The 20,882-nt window shown below is 38.5% G+C and overlaps 1 protein-coding gene across 42 annotated transcripts in view; it reads left to right on the top strand.

Moving 5' to 3' along the window:
- DROSHA (drosha ribonuclease III) overlaps positions 1-20,882 on the top strand; it is a 137,029-nt gene that overhangs the window by 97,749 nt on the left and 18,398 nt on the right. For 25 of the 42 annotated variants that reach the window (XR_013418018.1, XR_013418017.1, XR_013418016.1 and 22 more), the window contains 7 exon segments: positions 519-578; positions 2,271-2,370; positions 6,485-6,587; positions 8,585-8,655; positions 15,354-15,398; positions 16,891-17,048; positions 18,543-18,648. Coding sequence is in view for 36 of the 42 variants with exons in the window: in NM_001261157.1 (NP_001248086.1) it covers positions 519-578; positions 2,271-2,370; positions 6,485-6,587; positions 8,585-8,655; positions 15,354-15,398; positions 16,891-17,048; positions 18,543-18,648 (643 nt within the window). In the remaining 6 variants the exon portion in view is untranslated. 42 annotated transcript variants of the gene reach the window in all.

Below are 20,882 nucleotides of genomic sequence, written 5' to 3'. Positions count from 1 at the left end.
AGGGCCCGATGAGTAGATAGGATAGGATAGGAGTGGGTAATGAGGCTGAAAACGTAGATTACACTTATTTTGAAGGACTTCAGATGTTGGGTTGAGTGTAGAGTTGGAGTGATGTGGAACTGGCTTTAGGACATTGTATCAAAACGAATTTTTCAGTGGTCAGAAAATCCACTGAAGGTATTCTTCTGTCTTCTACCTGATACTAGTAAGGAAATACTCACGATTGTTAGTGAGATACCCCTTTGAAGGCTCTGGATGCTTTAAGTCTGGTTCCCAGGGGAAGGAAGCCCCCTGGTAGAAAGCCTGACCCACGTGGTGTGAAGGAATGCACCCCTCCTTCCCATTAGGCAGGTGCCAGGTGCCTCTGGGCTAAGATGGTGGTCTGTGCTCTTAATTATGAGGAATAGGGAAGGTGGTTTGATTACTAAAGGAGCTAACCCTCATGTGCTCTTTTCTTGCGGGGGTGGGGGGGAGTGTTAGTATGCTATATTAAGTAATCTTCTTAATTCCCATTGTAGGATTAACCACAATGAGCGGTTGGAATTCCTGGGTGATGCTGTTGTTGAATTTCTGACCAGGTAATTAGGCTTTTTTGTTTTTTACAGTTCCTCAATAATTACATTTTATAGGTAACATACTTATTACATTGCTTTCTTTGTAATTAGCCAAATAAGGCATTGATACACCATGTATTTTATCTGTTTTGTAGAGCTCAAAAGCCACATGTCTGTGGCTCTTGCCCTGACAACTCACACTCACTGATGCTGTAATGAGTGAGATTACAAGATGAAAGGCTGGTGTCTCTGTCCTGTCAAGTATATATTAAAGTTGCTTACAGCCACAAGAGATCAGCTTGTCTTGGTCTAGATGCTTCAGAGCTTATATTCAATTTGTAAAGAAAGGGATGATTTTTTTTTTTTTTTTTTTTTTTTTTTTTTTTTTGAGACGGAGTCTTGCTCTGTCACCCAGGCTGGAGTGCAGTGGCCGGATCTCAGCTCACTGCAAGCTCCGCCTCCCGGGTTCACGCCATTCTCCTGCCTCAGCCTCCCGAGTAGCTGGGACTACAGGCGCCCGCCACCTCGCCCGGCTAGTTTTTTGTATTTTTTAGTAGAGACGGTGTTTCACCGTGTTAGCCAGGATGGTCTCGATCTCCTGACCTCATGATCCGCCCGTCTCGGCCTCCCAAAGTGCTGGGATTACAGGCTTGAGCCACCGCGCCCGGCCTGAAAGCGATGATATTTTAAAATGTCATTTCAACTTCTAGGATTTGTCTTTGATCCCTTTCTTACTCTTTCTGATCTCAAGGGAAGTAAAGCTTACAAGTAATTTTAATGACCAGATTTGTGTGTGTGTGTGTGTGTGTGTGTGTGTGTGTGTGTGTCTGTTTCTCTCCAGAAGTGTTTTAGGATCCTTAATTTGAAAGTAGGGGTAGGACGCCAGGCACACTGACTCACGCCTGTAATCCCAGCACTTCGGGAGGCCAAGGCGGGTGGATCACCTGAGGTCAGGAGTTCAAAACCAGCCTGGCCAACATGACGAAACCCCATCTCTACTAAAAATACAAAAATTAGCCAGGTGTGGTGGTGCATGCCTGTAGTCCCAGCTACCTGGGAGGCTGAGGCAGGAGAATCGCTTGAACCTGAGAGGTGAAGGTTGCATTGAGCTGAGATTGTGCCACAACACTTTAGCCTGGGTTACAGAGTGAGACTCTGTCTCAAAAAAAAAGAAACGAAATAGGGGCAGGAAAGTGTGTGTTGCTTTTCTATACTGACACAATTTCTCTTTTAAAGGGAGACAATACATGCTTCTCTTGGAACTCTCTTGAGCTGTTTTTTTTCTCTTTAGGTTATTTCTTTTCACAAGATGGACATAATCAGGAGAAGGGACTCCTCTCTCCAGGGGCCACACATAGCCCAAGGAAAAGCATTTGTTTCACTCCCAAGTTTTAGTATTAAATGTGTTTACTCCTAGAGTGTGTAATTGATTATTCTGCTCTTTGTTGTCATCAGAGAACAGATTTCAGAGAAACCTTTTAACAGAAATAAATGTGAAAATATGAGTGAATGGTGCCTTCTAGGTTTAAGCACATTCAAATATATTGTTCTTACCATTTAACTTTCAAAGACTTTAATCAGATCCTTTAGTTTGATTCAGCTGATGTCCATTGCACAGATACTGTGTGCCAGCCCTGTTTCTGTGACTCAGAGCCACAGACGGAATGTTGTGATGCGTATTTATTCATGTACTTCCTTTTTTTTTTTTTTTTGTAGTGTCCATTTGTACTATTTGTTTCCTAGTCTGGAAGAAGGAGGATTAGCAACCTATCGAACTGCCATTGTTCAGAATCAGCACCTTGCCATGCTAGCAAAGGTACAGAAAACATCTGCAGCATTTGTAGTTATGTCTGACATGCTCTTCTGCGGCCCATGCATAATTTTGCATTTGAATAAGTAACTCTTTAGGATATATTAGGGGTGTTAATATTTTACAGACCAGGAAGTATTTTTTGTTGGGTTTTAAGGATCCAGTCTTACTAGTTTTGTTACCTTAGTGAGTTTCACCAGCAGCTAATGAACTCCACAGTGAGGTAACTTGAGAACAGATGAAGAAAAATTTGACAGATGTGCATGAACTGAGTTAAACATTTGAGGAAAAGGAACATGGGAACAAAGCAAAAGAAATGAAATATGCTGTATTTTCCCTTTGTGTAATATTTCTGTAGTACATTTGTTTCTAATTTACGTTAACAAGCCGAATGATAGTTTTGAACAGAAGATTACAGACCATTTTTTATCCACTAGGGGTACTTTCTACACCTTTGAGAATCCCCCAAATCACAAATCCTATTAAGATTTAGGGCTTAGGCTGTTCCCCTAGCCTCATTGACTTAGCTCAGTAACTAACAGAACCTTTTTATAATTCAGATAAACGTGATCTGATTTGATGTTTCCATCTCCATATGATGTCTTATTAGAATAAATCATAGCTGATAAGCACATGGACACTTGCACTGACTCATCAGGGTTCCAGTCCACACTCCTTCTCTTACAAACAGGTGGCTATGGACAAATTGACAAATTGTTGTTCTCTTCTCCAAGCCTCTGCTTTCTCATCTGTAAAATGGAAATGACATTAGCCCTTGGCATACAGCCTGGTTGTGAGAATTAAATGAGATTATGAGCTTTAATGACATCATTTATAAAGTGCTAGGCATAATACTTGTTTATAGTAATTACACAAAGATGTTAATAATTTTGTAGGGGCTGTTTTTATTGATGCTACCCATGTTCTTGTGATAAATCCTTACATTTTTATAGACCTTTGGGTTTATTTAATAGTAGGTAGAGTGGTGGCTCTTAAATCCCCAAACACTGAGGAGCCACTGTAAAAACTTTTGTGGGTTTTGCCTAATTTGTGTCTTTTCTTCATTTTGATATAAAAGTTTGATTTTGATAGAAAGAGTAAAGCTCATCCTAGGTTTATGACTGGTTTCTTAATTTGATCTTGCCAAGGCATTAATTATATTCAAAATGTGGTTAATTTTAGCTTATGTGTTAGCAATAACACAGTTTTATTTTATGTGATAACATCATCATTGTAGCTACAGTGGTAGGCTTGGAACTGGTTTTCGTGGAATTTGAGAAAGTAAATACTGATGTCTTAATGAAAACCTGTAAGCAACCAGGTAAGCTAACTTGGTTTTGGTAGGCTCACAATGAATGAAATTTCACAACTCTATGTAAAACTGCTTAAGTGATTGGTTGATTTAATTGTCACAATGCTTCCTGATCATTCACGTAAATGCCACTGGAAATACATATTAATAAGTAGGTTGTCACTCCTTTCCTTATTGTTTTTAGTTTAGGATGTAATGGAATGGCATAATTATTTTTCAAACACTTATAGGGAGAATATGTACGAAGTTTAGGGAATTGCCGTAGCACGAAACAGAAGCTATTATATAACCCATTGGGTGCTGTACAAAGCCATGACTAATGACAGAGGTGGCTAGTTTCTCCCTTCAGGGGTTTCTATGTGGTCTTCTTCCACCAAGCCCAAGACTTGCTATTCCCATAGTACTCAACACCCATTGGCTGCAGCAGAAGCCTGTGGCAGTCCCACCTTTCTTCTGTCTAGACCAGTAGTCCTTAACCATTTGGGAGGGGAGGGAATTGATGGAGAATTGTTGACCCCCTTTGAGAATCTAATGAAAGCTCTAGGTCACCTTCCAGACTAATGAACATTTTAACACATAAACAGTAGTATACCACTCTAGTCTTTTTAAAAGTTGTACTGATGCCAGGCGCGGTGGCTCATGCCTGTAATCCCAGCACTTTGGGAGGCCGAGGCAGGCGGATCACGAGGTCGGGAGATCGAGACCATCCTGGCCAACATGGTGAAACCTTGTCCCTGCTGAAAAATACAAAAAAATTAGCCGGGCGTGGTGGCAGGCGTCTGTAGTCCCAGCTACTCCCAGCTACTCCGGAGGCTGAGGTAGAATGGCATGAACCCTGGAGGTGGAGCTTGCATTGAGCCTAGATCGCGCCATTGCACTCCAGCCTGGGCGACAGAGCAAGACTCTGCCTCAAAAAAAAAAAAAAAAAAAGTTGTACTAATGCCTACATGGAAAAATAAGGATATAGAGTAGAGACTAGAAGAAGTCAGGAAATTCACATCGCAGCACTCCAGAATACAGTAGATGTTTATAAGATAAAATATGGCTTGCAGTCTGCTCGCAAGCAGGGCTCCAGAGATAGCAAACAATTAGATTTTCCCAGTGAAGTTGTGGAACAGATGAAATTTACATATTCTAGTATAAACTCTTGCACTTTGGGATCAATTTTTAAAAAGATATTTTCTGCTATTGCATTTGTGGTAGTCAAAACTCATTTGAGTATATTTTATAATCACGGATTTCAAACAGTACAAAATACTACAGCATATATGTCTTATTTTTATTGTCTTTGTCTTTTTCCATTATGAGTAAATATGGATATAAGATACATACTGAGACACACAAAATCTATGTCTTTTGTCTGAGGACTGGTGGAACTCATATTGTCCTAGGCTGTTCATTGACTTGTGAGTTGTTCCATGTTATGTGGCATGTTATTGCTTAGTATTTATTGAATTGAATTACATGGTAAAGGAAATGGATTTATTGCATATTTATGCAATGTTTGTCTCTTTTTTATGGAAAGAATTATGATTTCCATTTATTCAATCTCAGGAGTTGTATAAAAAATATTCTTTCACGTTGTGTCTAGTTCTAAAAGGCTGGAATTGATTTGTATGTTGTAATGCCATAGGATAAGAAATAAGCAGCCACAGAGATCAAAGTAAAGGAAAATTATGAGTAAGATAGTGAAATGAATCCAGAGGTAAAGTTAGTACACACTGACATATTCATCAGTCCTACACCTAGAACTGGGCTACAAATTTGGCTCTAAACTCTTTTGAGGCCAAATCAGAAAAGGAAACACAAAGCAATACGAGTGCTATTTTCAAAGCCCTTAAGATCAATCCAATTCATTGCTCAGAAGGTCTCACTGAACCCACAGAGAGATGAGTATGGAAACCTCATAAGGGGGACACAAGTGCAGAGATATCGGGGTCCCCAAATCCTCACAAAAAATAAAAATAAAAATAAAGATTTAGAAGTGTAAGGCATTTTGAAGTCTTCTGAGGATCCTCACTCTACCGCATAAAAATCTATTTTGGGCCAGGTGTGGTGGCTCACGCCTGTAATCCCAGCCGTTTGCGAGGCTGAGGTGACTGCATCACCTGAGGTCAGGAGTTTGAGACCAGCCTGGCAAACATGGTGAAACCCTGTCTCTACTAAAAATACAAAAATTAGCTGGGCGTGGTGGCGGGTGCCTGTAGTCCCATTTACTCGAGAGGGTGAGGCAGGAGAATCTCTTGAACCCGGGAGGTGGAGGTTGCAGTGAGCCAAGATCATACCACTGCACTCCAGCCTGGGCGACAGAGCCAGATTCCATCTCAAAAAAAAAAAAAAAAAATCTGTTTTTTATGGTGCTGACATTGTCAGTACCACATGACTTGAGTCAAAGATGTAAAACTGACTTTCAGAAGTTTGTGTTAGGTTTGTAATTCTCTCCTTAGGCATATTGGATGAACCCAGGGGATTATGGTCTCATAGCAGAGTCTTATTCCAGCCTGGGCTAGTGCTTGGTCTGAACTTGGAATTGGAAAGTTCAGATCTGATCAATTCTGAACCCTGCTTGAACTATTGGAGGTTGTAGAAGCCTGTTTGGGAAAGAATTGAGTTGGTGAAAACTGAGCTGTATTTATAGGACTTCTAATGCATGTTAAACTAAACTGTCTCTTAATATACTCATATGGATTTGTAACCATTCCCCTTCCCCCATCTCGTTTCCACACCAACCCTCTGCAAGAGATGGGGAGTTCCTATAGTTAAGATTTTGGCAAACTTTCTTACATTTTGTCATTGTGAATTTTGTAGAAACTTGAACTGGATCGATTTATGCTGTATGCTCACGGGCCTGACCTTTGTAGAGAATCGGACCTTCGACATGCAATGGCCAATTGTTTTGAAGCATTAATAGGTAATTTCTCTCTTCATAGTCTACTTTCTTGCATGTCTAAACAGTCTGGAGAGCACATAAAATTTTGTGTGGAAACTTGGGACAGAATTATTTGTTCCCAAAGTACAGGACGTTCCTAGTATGACACCTACCACCTTATAGTTATTTCAGTTCCTTCAGAGCAGTGAACATGCCTCTTTTTTTTTTTTTTTTCCATTCTTACTGCCTGAATTGGTGTCTTGATGTCATGTAGATGCTTAGCATTTCATGAATTGAAATGAGGTGAATTAATATGGAGATGGATTACTTTCCAGATTTGAGTCAGGATCACATACATAAATGAACAGATTAGGTTGCTGAGAGACTCCATTGTTGCTTTTGATTAAACTATTTGTAATATTTCTGTTTTAAACATCTTGAAAACACCACATTTTTAAAACCCTACCCAGGGTTTGAGTCTGTATAACTGTTATTGATTCACTTGAAGCAAGACTGATGTTGACATTTCACTCCTCACTCAGGCACTTTACTTCCTTGGCTTCTTTTTGACTGTAACCAGAATTAGCCATTGGTACAGGAAAGTTATGAAGAGTTAATTAGCTGGTGATTGCAAGTATGTTTGCTTTACAGTGAAATGTTACAGTAGATTGACAATTTGATTTTTTTTTAAGGTAATGATCAAGTACATTTTAGCTTTCAAAGGGCTTTGTTCTTATCATTTTTGCCCTCTTCCTTTGAAAATGAATATAAAAGCTTCTCATTGTAGTTTCATGCTTATGATAGTGGCAAGAGAATGTTTAATAATTATCCGCAGTCTTTTCACAGCTATGTCTGTTTTTCACAAATATGTCTATTTTCAAAGAATTTGTCGCATGGAATTACTTTGCTCTATACACATAATATTTTTGACAGTTGGTGTTACCATTGCCTCCAGAACCAGTCAGACATGATTCAATTTCCTGTTCCATTATTTATCAGATCTGTGTCTTTGGCAAGCTACCTAATCTCTTTGATCCTCAGTTTCCCCATCTGTGAGATTGTGAGATGGAGATGGTGTCACTTACCTTGCAGAGTTGTCGTAATGATCTTAATATCTGATTCCGGCAGCATCCAATCCAGAGCAAAGTTCTACTTCCTTAAGCTGTCCCCCCGAATCAACTAATATAAACCTAAATCCTCTAAGTCTTTTCTAACGTCCTCCGACTGAGGTACCCCATGCTAGTGAAGATAAGAATATGGAAATGCTTTGCATGGTACCCAGGACATAAGTGGTTCCCCAACCACAACAGTTACTACCAGTGTACTCTGACTATCATTGTTACAACTGTCAATAAATAATAAATGTCTTTAGTTGTCAAAAGCCCTGGTAACTAAGTGCCTTAACATTTTACATGGAAAAGCAGCCTTTCTGAAGACAAGTGTAAACATTTGATTTCAAGAAAATATGACTACTCCATTGTAATTGATACCAGTTAAAATGTTACCATAGTACTTCCTGGTTATGATTCATGAGTGTGTGTGCCCAATGCTTCCAAATTAAAGGTAAAGCTTCCTCTGATATTTTATTTGCAGATGTCTTCATTGATCTAGACCCAGGTTTTGTCTATCAGGTTTTTTTTTTCCCCTTAGGTATCTATATATATTTGATCTGAAACGTAAACTATAAATACATAAAATAAAACTGAACATTTTCTTTACTGAAGTCCAGTATTTGTGCATTGTTCCCTTAGTAAGGTTTATACCTTTACCCTTCATGATAGTTAATATTTGGCCTCTTTTACTTACAATATTAGATTTAGATTTTAGTAAATTGAATTTCGTATTATTTCAGTGTAATTTGTAACACAAAGCATAGCAAAAAGAGGAAATATGTCACCTTTAAGACAATTGCTTCTGAACATGTTGATTTGTTTTCTGTGAGTGGTTTTTGGCTTGCGTTTTTGCTTTTTATAGAGATAGGTCATTTTCTTTGACTGTTGATGGAGACTCTCTTTTGGCGTTCTCTGTTTTTCATCTAGGAGCTGTTTACTTGGAGGGAAGCCTGGAGGAAGCCAAGCAGCTATTTGGACGCTTGCTCTTTAATGATCCGGTATTTCTTTCTTTCTTTTTTTTTATTATTATACTTTAAGTTCTAGGGTACATGTGCATAACGTGCAGGTTTGTTACATATGTATACTTGTGCCATGTTGGTGTGCTGCACCCATCAACTCGTCCTTTACATCAGGTATAACTCCCAATGCAAGCCCTCCCCCCTCCCCCCTCCCCATAATAGGCCCCGGTGTGTGATGTTCCCCTTCCCGAGTCCAAGTGATCTCATTGTTCAGTTCCCACCTATGAGTGAGAACATGCGGTGTTTGGTTTTCTGTTCTTGCGATAGTTTGCACAGAATGATGGTTTCCAGCTGCATCCATGTCCCTACAAAGGACACAAACTCATCCTTTTTGATGGCTGCATAGTATTCCATGGTGTATATGTGCCACATTTTCTTAATCCAGTCTGTCACTGATGGACATTAGGGTTGATTCCAAGTCTTTCCTATTGTGAATAGTGCCACAATGAACATACGTGTGCATGTGTCTTTATAGCAGCATGATTTATAATCCTTTGGGTATATACCCAGTAATGGGATGGCTGGGTCATATGGTACTTCTAGTTCTAGATCCTTGAGGAATCACCATACTGTTTTCCATTATGGTTGAACTAGTTTACAATCCCACCAACAGTGTAAAAGTGTTCCTATTTCTCCACATCTTCTCCAGCACCTGTTGTTTCCTGACTTTTTAATGATTGCCATTCTAACTGGTGTGAGATGGTATCTCATTGTGGTTTTGATTTGCATTTCTCTGATGGCCAGTGATGATGAGCATTTTTTTGTGTGTCTGTTGGCTGCATAAATGTCTTCTTTTGAGAAGTGTCTGTTCATATCCTTTGCCCACTTTTTGATGGGATTGTTTTGTTCTTGTAAATTTGTTTGAGTTCTTTGTAGGTTCTGGATATTAGCCCTTTGTCAGATGAGTAGATTGCAAAAATTTTCTCCCATTCTGTAGGTTGTCTGTTCACTCTGATGGTAGTTTCTTTTGCTGTGCAGAAGCTCTTTAGTTTAATGAGATCCCATTTGTCAATTTTGGCTTTTGTTGCCGTTGCTTTTGGTGTTTTAGACATGAGGTCCTTGCCCATGCCTATGTCCTGAATGGTATTACCTAGGTTTTGTTCTAGGGTTTTTATGGTATTAGGTCTAACATTTAAGTCTCTAATCCATCTTGAATTAATTTTTGTATAAGGAGTAAGGAAAGGATCCAGTTTCAGCTTTCTATTTATGGCTAGCCAATTTTCCCAGCACCATTTATTAAATAGGGAATCCTTTCCCCATTTCTTGTTTCTCTCAGGTTTGTCAAAGATCAGATGGCTGTAGATGTGTGGTATTATTTCTGAGGACTCTGTTCTGTTCCATTGGTCTATATCTCTGTTTTGGTACTAGTACCATGCTGTTTTGGTTACTGTAGCCTTGTAGTATAGTTTGAAGTCAGGTAGCGTGATGCCTCCAGCTTTGTTCTTTTGACTTAGGATTGTCTTGGAGATGCGGGCTCTTTTTTGGTTCCATATGAACTTTAAAGCAGTTTTTTCCAATTCTGTGAAGAAACTCGTTGGTAGCTTGATGGCGATGGCATTGAATCTATAAATAACCTTGGGCAGTATGGCCATTTTCACGATATTGATTCTTCCTCTCCATGAGCATGGTATGTTCTTCCATTTGTTTGTGTCCTCTTTTATTTCACTGAGCAGTGGTTTGTAGTTCTCCTTGAAGAGGTCCTTTACATCCCTTGTAAGTTGGATTCCTAGGTATTTTATTCTCTTTGAAGCAATTGTGAATGGAAGTTCATTCATGATTTGGCTCTCTGTTTGTCTGTTACTGGTGTATATGAATGCTTGTGATTTTTGCACATTAATTTTGTATCCTGAGACTTTGCTGAAGTTGCTTACCAGCTTAAGGAGATTTTGGGCTGAGACAATGGGATTTTCTAAATATACAATCATGTCATCTGCAAAGAGGGACAATTTGACTTCTTCTTTTCCTAACTGAATACCCTTGATTTCTTTCTCTTGCCTGATTGCCCTAGCCAGAACTTCCAACACTATGTTGAATAGGAGTGGTGAGAGAGGGCATCCCTGTCTTGTGCCAGTTTTCAAGGGGAATTTTTCCAGTTTTTGCCCATTCAGTATGATATTGGCTGTGGGTTTGTCATTAATATGAAAGTACTTTTTTAAAAGGCAAATTATAGTTTAAGAAAAAATGATAGATTCTAAAATAGTTTCTGTTGTTAACTTAAATATTAAGCTATTAATATTGCCAGAGATACCTTTTTAATCCTGCATATAATAGAGCACTCTGGATGCTTTCTGCACCAAAACAAGTCAATTTAACATTTAAAGGGAGAAGCAACTCTGTATTCCAAATTGAAATGTCATTATAATTGAATGAAATAGCCCTCGTGGAGCAATAAAGAACACGGGAAGCCAGTTTTAAGCCTCTGTGAAACATTCAGCTTAAATGGCTGTCAGACGTTATTACTGTATTACTTTGGGTAGTTTTTTTAAAAAAGGATCAATAGTTTTGGAAAATATGACCTGGACAATGTTCATATCTGAGAATTTGATTTTTGTATTTGTTTTTCTAGAGATATGTGATGATTTTTATGTGTGAATTTCCTCCTTATGGGAAGATTATCTAGAGATGTTCTGTGTCCCCCATTTTTGTCCTGCACATCTAAACACATGTGCATCTTGATTTGCATCTGTACCAGATGGTTTGTGTTTTAAGACCTTTTCTCAAATCTTAAATTTTCTTTGTTCTGGCCTTCACCTTTTGTGGGTCATTTCAGCAACCTCTTTGCTCTTTTTCCTTCCTGCCATCTTGCCTCTGTGTCCCCCAGACCCTTTAGACTCCCTCCCCCACCCTGACCTCTTCCTTGTCCCCTTCTCCCATCTTACCTGCATCCCCAGTCCACTGTGTTCTGTTGTTCTGTTTTGCTGCAGTTTTCTACTTGTCGTCTTTATTGCATCAGTCGGTGTTTAGATTCTTTTCTCTTTAAACTGCCTCTCTCCCAGTTGTCTACTTAGTGAGCTTATCTTGTGTTTCCAGTACCTAGTGCAATGCTGGCATGTGCAGCGTTTAATACATATTTGTTAGAAGACTGAAGTGAGTAAATGACTGGATTAAAAGCAGAGTCTGAATATTATCTTACAAATGGGGTGGTTGAGATTCAGAATTTGTTTTAGTATGTCTTTTGTGAAACTGTACAAGGCTCAAAATGTATGGGTTTTCCTCTAGCATTTTGAAGTACACAAACTTGGACACTAACTCATTTGACATCTCCATTTTGGTTTCCACCTATTAGTTGTAGCATGTGAGAGATGTTAGTGAACCAATGTACTTCTTTTTTGAATAAGGCGTCATGGAAGCCTAATCAGCCAAAGACAGCCAGGGACAAACCTGTAGGCAACAAAGTCAGGTGGATTGGCTGCGTTGTAGGGGTGGAGAGAGACATCCTTTGTGAGGCCTGGGCTGGTGCTGAATCATTCTCAGGAGGTTCTTGGCTGTGGCCAGTTTAGGAGCAGCAAGAGATTACTCTGGGATTGGGTGCTGTCACAAGGCAAGGGCAGCTTGGAGATTGAGTGTCTGCAGTGATCCTTAGTCAGAGGGTCATAATGGCATTTTTCAGCAGCTGCAAGACCTTGAGGGAAACATTGTTTCCTGTTCACTTTGCTGCTGGCTTTATCTATGTCTGTCTGCTCAGCCTTGTAAACAGCAGGGCTGGTTTTTTCTTTTTCACCCTGAACTGAGTTTTACTCTTTCAGCCCCAGTGTTGCTGGTTTTGTAGTTTGGTCTTTGTGTAACTCTTCATGTTTGACCCAGTACATTCAGATCCATTGTTTCATTTTGATTATGTTAATAGCCCGCTTAGAAAGATAGAGTGGTGTTAATGTGATTTTTTCTGTGCCCTGCTTTCCACACCTTTTTTCTTTACACATCTGTACCAGTACCTCTGACTCAGGCCTTTTCTCTGGAGCTCCAGAAATAGGAAAAAGTGTCTTTTCAAGTTGCCCCTGGGCACCTTCTCATCGGTGTTCCACAGATACCTCATTTCAACATGTGTAATATTGAACCCATCACTTTTAACCCCCAAACATGTTCCTCCTTCCTTATTTTTATCTTCTAAACCAGAAACCTTAGGATTTATTTTTGTCCCTAAGCTTTCTTCTCCTCTTACCTGATCAATTGCAAGATTCTATCAATTGTGACCCTAATATTTCTTGAATTGCTACCCTACTGCTTTCATTTTTGTCCTCCTCATTTCTCACTTGAACTCTTTAACCAGCTGCTATCTCCCACTGCTCCAGTCCATCATTCATACCACATTTAGTGTTGTCTTCTTTTCAATATGCAGATTTGGTTATGGCCTTTCTTGCTTAAAATCTTTGGTTACAGCTTCCCAAGCTCTATATACTACATAACATAGCATTTAATAATTTTCATAATCTGACTCTCAGCTGTTTTTTAAATCCCTCTTTGTGTCATTCACTAGGAATCACCTTTTCGTGCCTGTGTACTTTAAAACTTCTTATTTGTATGTTTCTGGTGCCCCGTTTTTGATTCTCACTCTCTACTGATTGGCCAAAATCTTCATATTCTCAGGACACATCTGAAGAGTCATCTCCTCATTGAAGCTTTATCTGACACCTACAGGCAGTTTTCCTAGCACTTACATGTTTTTATCTCATTATTATGAGACTTACCACAATGTATTAAATTGCACTTATTTACCTTCATTCTTTCTCAGTAGGCCCCTTTAGGACAGGGCTAGATATTCAGTAAAAACATGTTGCATGAACAAATGACCTGATCAGAATATTTTCCAGAAGAGCCAGCTAAAGGTAGAGACCTTGCCTAAGGTCCTTGAGCTAATAAATGGTAGCACTGGGGTTCCAGTCTAGATCTTTTCAATATATTTCCACTGACACCAAGGTGCAGCAGAACCCTATCTCAGTGTCTACGGGGTAGAAGAGAGGAAATGGACAGGTGCATTAGTCTGGTCATGGGGTGTTATGCGATTACACCAAGATGGGTGGCAGCAGACATGAAAGGAGAAATCAAAGTCTTGTTTGAGTATAAGACATGAAGGCGATAGAAGAAAGGTGAATCAAGATTCCTGGGAATTTTGAGCCTTGGAGACTGGGGTTGGTTGGAAGAGATAGCTGTTTATCATTGTTGTTGTCGTCATCATTATTAACAGTAGTATTTTCTGTGGGCCAGCTCTGGGTTTAATACTTTGAGTGCATTGCTCAGGGTGTTCGTCAGAGAACAGCTCGAGTAGGTCCTACAATTATCTTTGTCTTAAGCTTGAGGACATGGAAGCTTAGGTTAAGTGATTTGCCAAGATGGAATCAGGATTGAACCCAGGCAGCCTGACTCCTGAGCCTGCCATCTTCTGTAACAGCTGCTCTAGTTTAAGGAGAAAGGTGAAAAGTTATCATTTGGTCATGTTCCATATGGGGTAATAGGTGCCCATGTGATATTTAGAGTTATGGACTGGGAGCTTAGGTAAGACGTCAGTGCTGCAGCAGAAATGAATGAGTAATCCAAACTGAAGTAGTAAAGCATTGAAAATAGTGGAATTCTCCAGTGGAAATGGTAATGAATAGGTCAGGCAAGGGGCTGAAGTTTGATAAATGTCCACTTAGGGTAAAAGGAGGAAGAAAAAAAGTATTGAGAGAAAGTTGTAAGAAGGTAAGAACAATCAATATAATTTGCACTACAGAGATTTCAAAGGAAAGATTTCTGAATTGGTTAAGAGAAGTCCTTTAAAGTGCCCCAAAGAAAGTTTGATGTTTAAGTGCTTTTAAAAAATATTATTTAAAAAACCCTGAGTGTATTTTATTAAGATATCAGTAGTACAAGAAATACTAGGTATTTTACTTTATCACCCTGTGTGTTACAAGTGGTACTAAATTTTCCTATACTTCTTCCCCTCTAAAAAAAAAAAAAAAAAAAAAAACAAGTTTCCTCTTAAAGAATTTTTTTGTTATTTATTTCAGAAATCGAACATCAAGGTCGGCAAGTAAATTCAGTCAGAGACTCCCTAGAGTCTGAAACTAAAGGAAAAGCACTTTAATCCTGAGGAAGTTCTCCTTATAACTGCCTCTAGATTTAACTCAGTGGATAAAGTAATGTACTAGGCGTTTCCATAAAATTCACTCATTCCAGTAGTTCAAGTGAGGATTTGTAGTGACCCACTGTAAAAGCATGATCTCATAAACGTAAGATCTTATGAAGATGATGTGGGGCCTTTTCCACTCCATCTTAAAATAGCTCAGATGATAATGAATTAGTGCCTAAAATAAAGGACATTTGAAATTATTTTTAATTACAAAAGGCACAGCTGATGCACATTTCTGGATAATGGTAAGAAAAAAATATGATTAAAAGAGCAGTTTAGTGCAGTGTATTAGGTTAAGCAAATGTGTAACTTAGTTTTAAAAGGTGTCTGACTTGTGGGACTAGAGGTGGCTCTTTTTCCCCCTAGCTTAATAGGCTAATTAGAGTCACTACAGGCGGTTTGAGTGGTGAATACACTTAAAAAAAATTAGTTTGCCAGCACTATTGAATTTGCCATAAGTGGAGTCAGCTTCTGAAATAGTTCAGTATTTCAAATAAAGACATTTTATTTAGTACTCTAGAGTGCGTTAAATGGCTCCCTTGAGCATTAAAGGCATCACTCCATTTTCCAGGACCTGCGCGAAGTCTGGCTCAATTATCCTCTCCACCCACTCCAAGTAAGTATGACCTCCCTGTCTGCAGTGAGCTTTATGACTCCAACTATTCATGTTACTTTCCTTTGCCTTTTTTTCCTCTCCCACTTTTATCTTTTGATTCTCTTCAGTGGCATTATGCCTTTAAGCTGAGGTGTCAGACCTGGGAAACTTTGGAACAATAGTAGAATGAACCCATGCATTGTGTTTATGTGGTCTGGAAAGGGGTAGGGGGAGCACTGGGAGTCATCCTCCCTCAACGAGGAAGGAAGAGCTACTGTGTAGTTATGGATGCCCCACCACCACCAAAAGGTGATATTCAAAGTGTAAAATGTTGACTCCAGTGTATCTACACACTTGCTATTGCAGGGAAAGTGTTAATAGTATGGAAGCAAATCTGAGGATACTAAAAAAGTAGAACAAATACTAAATTAACATTGTTAAAGTATAATCTGATCTGGATCTTAGAAATTTAAAGCTTCAATTCAGAGTGTATAAAACCTACTATAAATTTAAAAATGAGTACAATGTGATAGCTTTTCAATCAATATTTTGGAATTTAAAAGCCCTACTTATGGTGATGACACCTATTTCCCCAGATGGTTTAAGAATTCTTACTATTCTTTGCTTTTATTTCGTTTTACTTTGGGATATATGCATATATGTAAACATGCATATGTATCCTCATATACATATTTTTATATATGTATATAAAATAAATATAAGAATAATCAGTAGTGGTTGAACTCTCATAAGAGGCTTTACAGTAAGAAATGACATTATTTCAGCTTACTTTAAAAATGTTTTACTAATACATGAGTGCCCAAAGTTGTTGCGAATGTTCATTTTAATCACACTTTTCATATTTGCTCTCTGCCAGTTGTTAAAGGCTCATTGTTGGAGCACCACCTGTCTAGTGGTATAATAATCTCCAATGTACATTGAATTCTGTTTTAATGATTCTCATTGCCAAAATAGGTTGGTCCCTAGAAAACACAGTAGTCAAATTACTTTAATGCAGTAGTTTTTGAAGGACAGACCCAGACCAGCAGCATCTGCATCACCTGGGAACATGTCAGGAAGGTGGATTCCCAGTCTTGATTCCAGACATAGAAAATCAGTAACCTTGGGGACAGGGCCCAGCTGACTGCATTTAACATGCATGCTAGAGTTTGAGAACCATTGTTTTACTAGATATATATATTCTCTACCAGCTGTTCTTCAGCTTGCATCTCCTTGGAGAGTTAGTATAATACTTGGATTCTGAACTATCTGTGTACAGTACTTGGCCTTGAAATTTGATAGAAGATTGGAAAATATTATTTGAACCTTCTTTAAATATTAGATTTGTTTGCCATTCAAAGAGATGAGAAAGGAACTTCCGTGCTTTATTGGCGTTTCATAAATTTTTGCTTATGGGAGAAGGAATTTTACAAAACACCATCCTAGAATTGATCGTTACACTTATAACCAAAAGTGAAAAAAATGATTTTTATTTATTTCTATTTTCCTGTAGCTACAAGAGCCAAATACTGATAGACAACTTATTGAAACTTCTCCAGTTCTACAAAAACTTACTGAGTTTGAAGAAGCAATTGGAGTAATTTTTACTCATGTTCGACTTCTGGCAAGGGCATTCACATTGAGAACTGTGGGATTTAACCATCTGACCCTGTGAGTGAAAAGTTCTCATGTTGTCCCAATGTGACCATTTAGACGAGGCAGTCCCAGACCTTTGGAGCATGCCCTTCGAAGGAATTGGGATTTCAAATATATTTCCAGGAAAGTCACACTGCGAGATGGGTGAGCAGACAGACCCCAGTGTGGACCCGGGGTTATGCTCCAATCCAGTGTTGTTGGTTCCATTGTCATGCATCTTGGTTTCCCTGTGAAGTGTCAAGAGAAGTGTGAAGAAAGTATAAACTTTTTCCCAGCAGGGACAGATACTAAATATTTTAGGTTTTGTGGGCCATGTGGCCTGTGTGCAGTGATTCGACTCTGCCGTAGTAGCATCAAAGCAGCCACTGATGAAATGGAAATGAGTGAACATGGCTGTGTTCCAGTAGAACTTTATCCTTAGAAACAGTCCGTGGGCTGGATGTGGCTCTCTGACCCCTGCTGTAGATGAATGATTTGAAGGTGAGCTAGTGAAACAATTAAGAAAATAAGCAAAATTTTACTTCTTTGGAGTTGTTTTTTGTTAATTTTTTTACTCCCCTCTTCCAAACCAAATATTCCCAACTCTCTTTAAACTATAAAGATGAAAGATTATCATAGTTTTTTTTGTTTTTAAATTTGGATTCCAGCTTTGAATAACAGAGTATGTTATTTCTTTTTCTTTTTCTTTTTCTTTTTTTTCTGACAGATCTCATTCTGTTGCCAAGGCTGGAATGCAGTGGCATGATTACGGCTTACTGCAGCCCTTGACCTCCTGGGCTCAAGCACTCTTCCTGCCTCAGCTTCCTGAGTAGCTGGGGACTATAGCTGTGTCCCCTATGACTGTAGCTGTGTGCTACCATGCCTGGCTAATTTATATACACACACACACACACACACACACACACACACACGGCTAATTTTTATATATATATGGTTAATTTATATATATATATGGTTAATTTATATATATATATATGTATGTATGTATGTATTTTTTTTTTTTTTTTTTTTTTTTGTAGAGATGGGGTTTCTTCATGTTGCCAGGCTGATCTCAAACTCCTGGGCTCAAGTGACCCACCTGCCTCAGCCTCACAAAGCACTGGGATTAGAGCCATGAGCCACTGCACCCGGCCAGAGTATATATTTCAATAAGTTTAGCAAAGAAAATTCTTGGACCTGTTTGCTTTCTTTCAAGACTGTTGTTTGTATTATGCTTGATTTTTCAATTTATGCTCTTCAGCTTCTGACCAGGCAGTGTTTACCAGTCTTGATTTTGGCAATCGTTTAATGCTTAGATAATATTCACTTTATTCTTCTTTAAAACTCAACCTATATTAACTCAGATCTCTTCTCAATCGAGGGGCCTTAGGGAATTGTATTTGGTTTTGTGCTTTAAAACAAAATGAATACATTGTCTTTTTAAGTCATGCCTTTTTAAAAATTCTGGGTGTTTTTTTTGAAATCCATAAATGGTTATTGATTTCTTTACTTTGATATTTCTTTTTCCAGAGGCCACAATCAGAGAATGGAATTCCTAGGTGACTCCATAATGCAACTGGTAGCCACAGAGTACTTATTCATTCATTTCCCAGATCATCATGAAGGACACTTAACTGTGAGTTTGTTAAATCACTTCCTCCAATAAGATTGCTGTAAAACAGAGTGAAGATTAGAGGGGTCAAATATATATCTATGTGATTGATTTCTTACTCTTAGTGACTTTAGCTTATCATATGGCTTTGTTCATTTCATTGTGCAAATTGTATACAAAGCACATACGCAATGAGAGCTCATTTTATACTCCTTTATTTACTGACTGCCTACTCTGCAAAATATTGAGCTAGGCCTCATGGAAGGAGCAAAGATAAATTGACACCAAGTCTGTTTACAAGGAGCTTAAAAATTATTAGAGATTAAAGCTTAAATAAATAACCACAAAATAAAGACTATACTCTCTATATATCATGTGTTTATACATGTAAATAGATACACATGTATAAACCTGGAACCATAGAAAGCATAAGTTACTATAACTAAATGCAAGGTAGAACATGTTAAATATTATAAAGAAGCCTAGGTAAATTGCTACACTTGTGCAGTTTAGGAAAATACGAGGTTTCTTCTATCTGTGGAGTTCAAAGAAAGCTTCATGGGTATAACGATGTTTGAGGCTTTAAAGCCTGTTGGGATTTGGCCATTGGGATTTGGTGGGAAGAAATGTCTATGCAAGGGCAGTACACACACTGGGACTGCAGAACAAAAAGGCATGGCACAAAACAGTGAGAAGACTGAGAGGCAGTAGGGACTTAGTTTGGTTAGACCATGGCAGAGTTGAAAGGGAGTTACAGAGACAAGTTTGATTTGTAAACAAAGTGAAATGGTCCCCATGCCTCTTAATTTTGGTTTCATTTTATAAAACTTTCGTGAGCTTTTTTATTTGCTGCATACTTTTTTTACTCTGTAAAACCAGTCAATAATATCCTGAAATAGTGAACAAAACGTCCAGAAGGAGGTCATGGTAATCTCTTAAGGCACAAGGAGTAACCTTTGAGAAGTCTCTTGAGGATTGGACATTGAGAAAGCAAATACTTTATTGGGCAAAGAAAAATATTGGTACACTACAAGATACTTAGTGCAGTCTGTCTTTATTATGTTGAAGCAGATAACAAGTCTTTCAAACTTTGCATCTGTACGGTTTTTATGTGTGTTCTGCTTTGAATAGGATTTTATCTTTGTGAGCCCTGGAAATAGTTTATGCGAGACATAAATATTGGAACTAGAGAGAATATGGTGACTTGGCTGTTTAGATGTCATTTTTCAGTGGAATTTCTAAGCCTAGCATTCATTCACTCAATGAGTATCTCTTGAGTTCCATCATAAGTGCTGAGGAATCAGCAGTACTCTTTTTTATATTAACAGTTTGATTACCATTTAAAGTTAACTGTTTTTAGGTGGACAAGAAAGAGTTTTTCATGACAATATTAAATTCATAAGAAAATGTGAACATTTTTGAGAAATGAACTATTGTCTAGTATCTCACTGTTCATTAGAAAAACAATAAATTGCATGTTCAATATCCTCTGACACTTCATACGTGTCAGAGTATCTGGTTGGCCTGAGAAATCGCCAAACCAACTAAATAGTTTGAAGTAGTAATTTGTCTTAGGGCCCTATAGAGGCCACTTTTGAAAATGTTTGCTTTAAATATACACATTTCCCCTGGTATTCCTACAAAATTAATTGTGAACTCTAGGATCTTACAGAGATGGGAAGTTTATTGTTTCCCACGTGCTCACTGCATACATTTCTCCTCCCACCCCACTCCCCTACCCCCAGCATTGAACAAAAACCAAAACTCAGAAAGGCATGAGTCCTGCCCATGATCTAGAGAAAGGTAAAACTAGGATTAGATGAGAGACTCTAGTTCTGTGTTCTTTCCAAAATCACTGCAATGCCAGAAGTATAGTTTTATCCAAAATGAATTTAACAGCCCTGCTGTCTTAATATTAGAAAGTTTTTGACTAGCTTATTAGAATGGTGTTGACAAATGATAAAATTATGTGAAGGCTTTTTGAATTATATTCACAGAATGCTTTGGTAGAAATCATCAGGACCAGCAGATCTGCGGGCAAGACAAAGACAAAGAATAAGCTAAACGCAGATTCTAACAGATACCAACTCCCATCAGCATTAACATGGCTGCTCCGTCCTCCTTGAAATACAAGCTTTATTGGCTTCTGTCACGGTGCACTTTGCTGGGTTTCCTCTTACCTGTTTAGCTACTCTTTTTCAGCCTGCTTTGCAGACACATCTTAGTCTTATGGCTAATAAACAGTCCATATCTAAAAC

This window comes from Macaca mulatta, chromosome 6 (genome assembly GCF_049350105.2).
Source record: "Macaca mulatta isolate MMU2019108-1 chromosome 6, T2T-MMU8v2.0, whole genome shotgun sequence".
NCBI classification, from domain to species: Eukaryota; Metazoa; Chordata; class Mammalia; order Primates; family Cercopithecidae; genus Macaca; species Macaca mulatta.
This window is presented reverse-complemented; position numbering and strand designations above follow the sequence as displayed.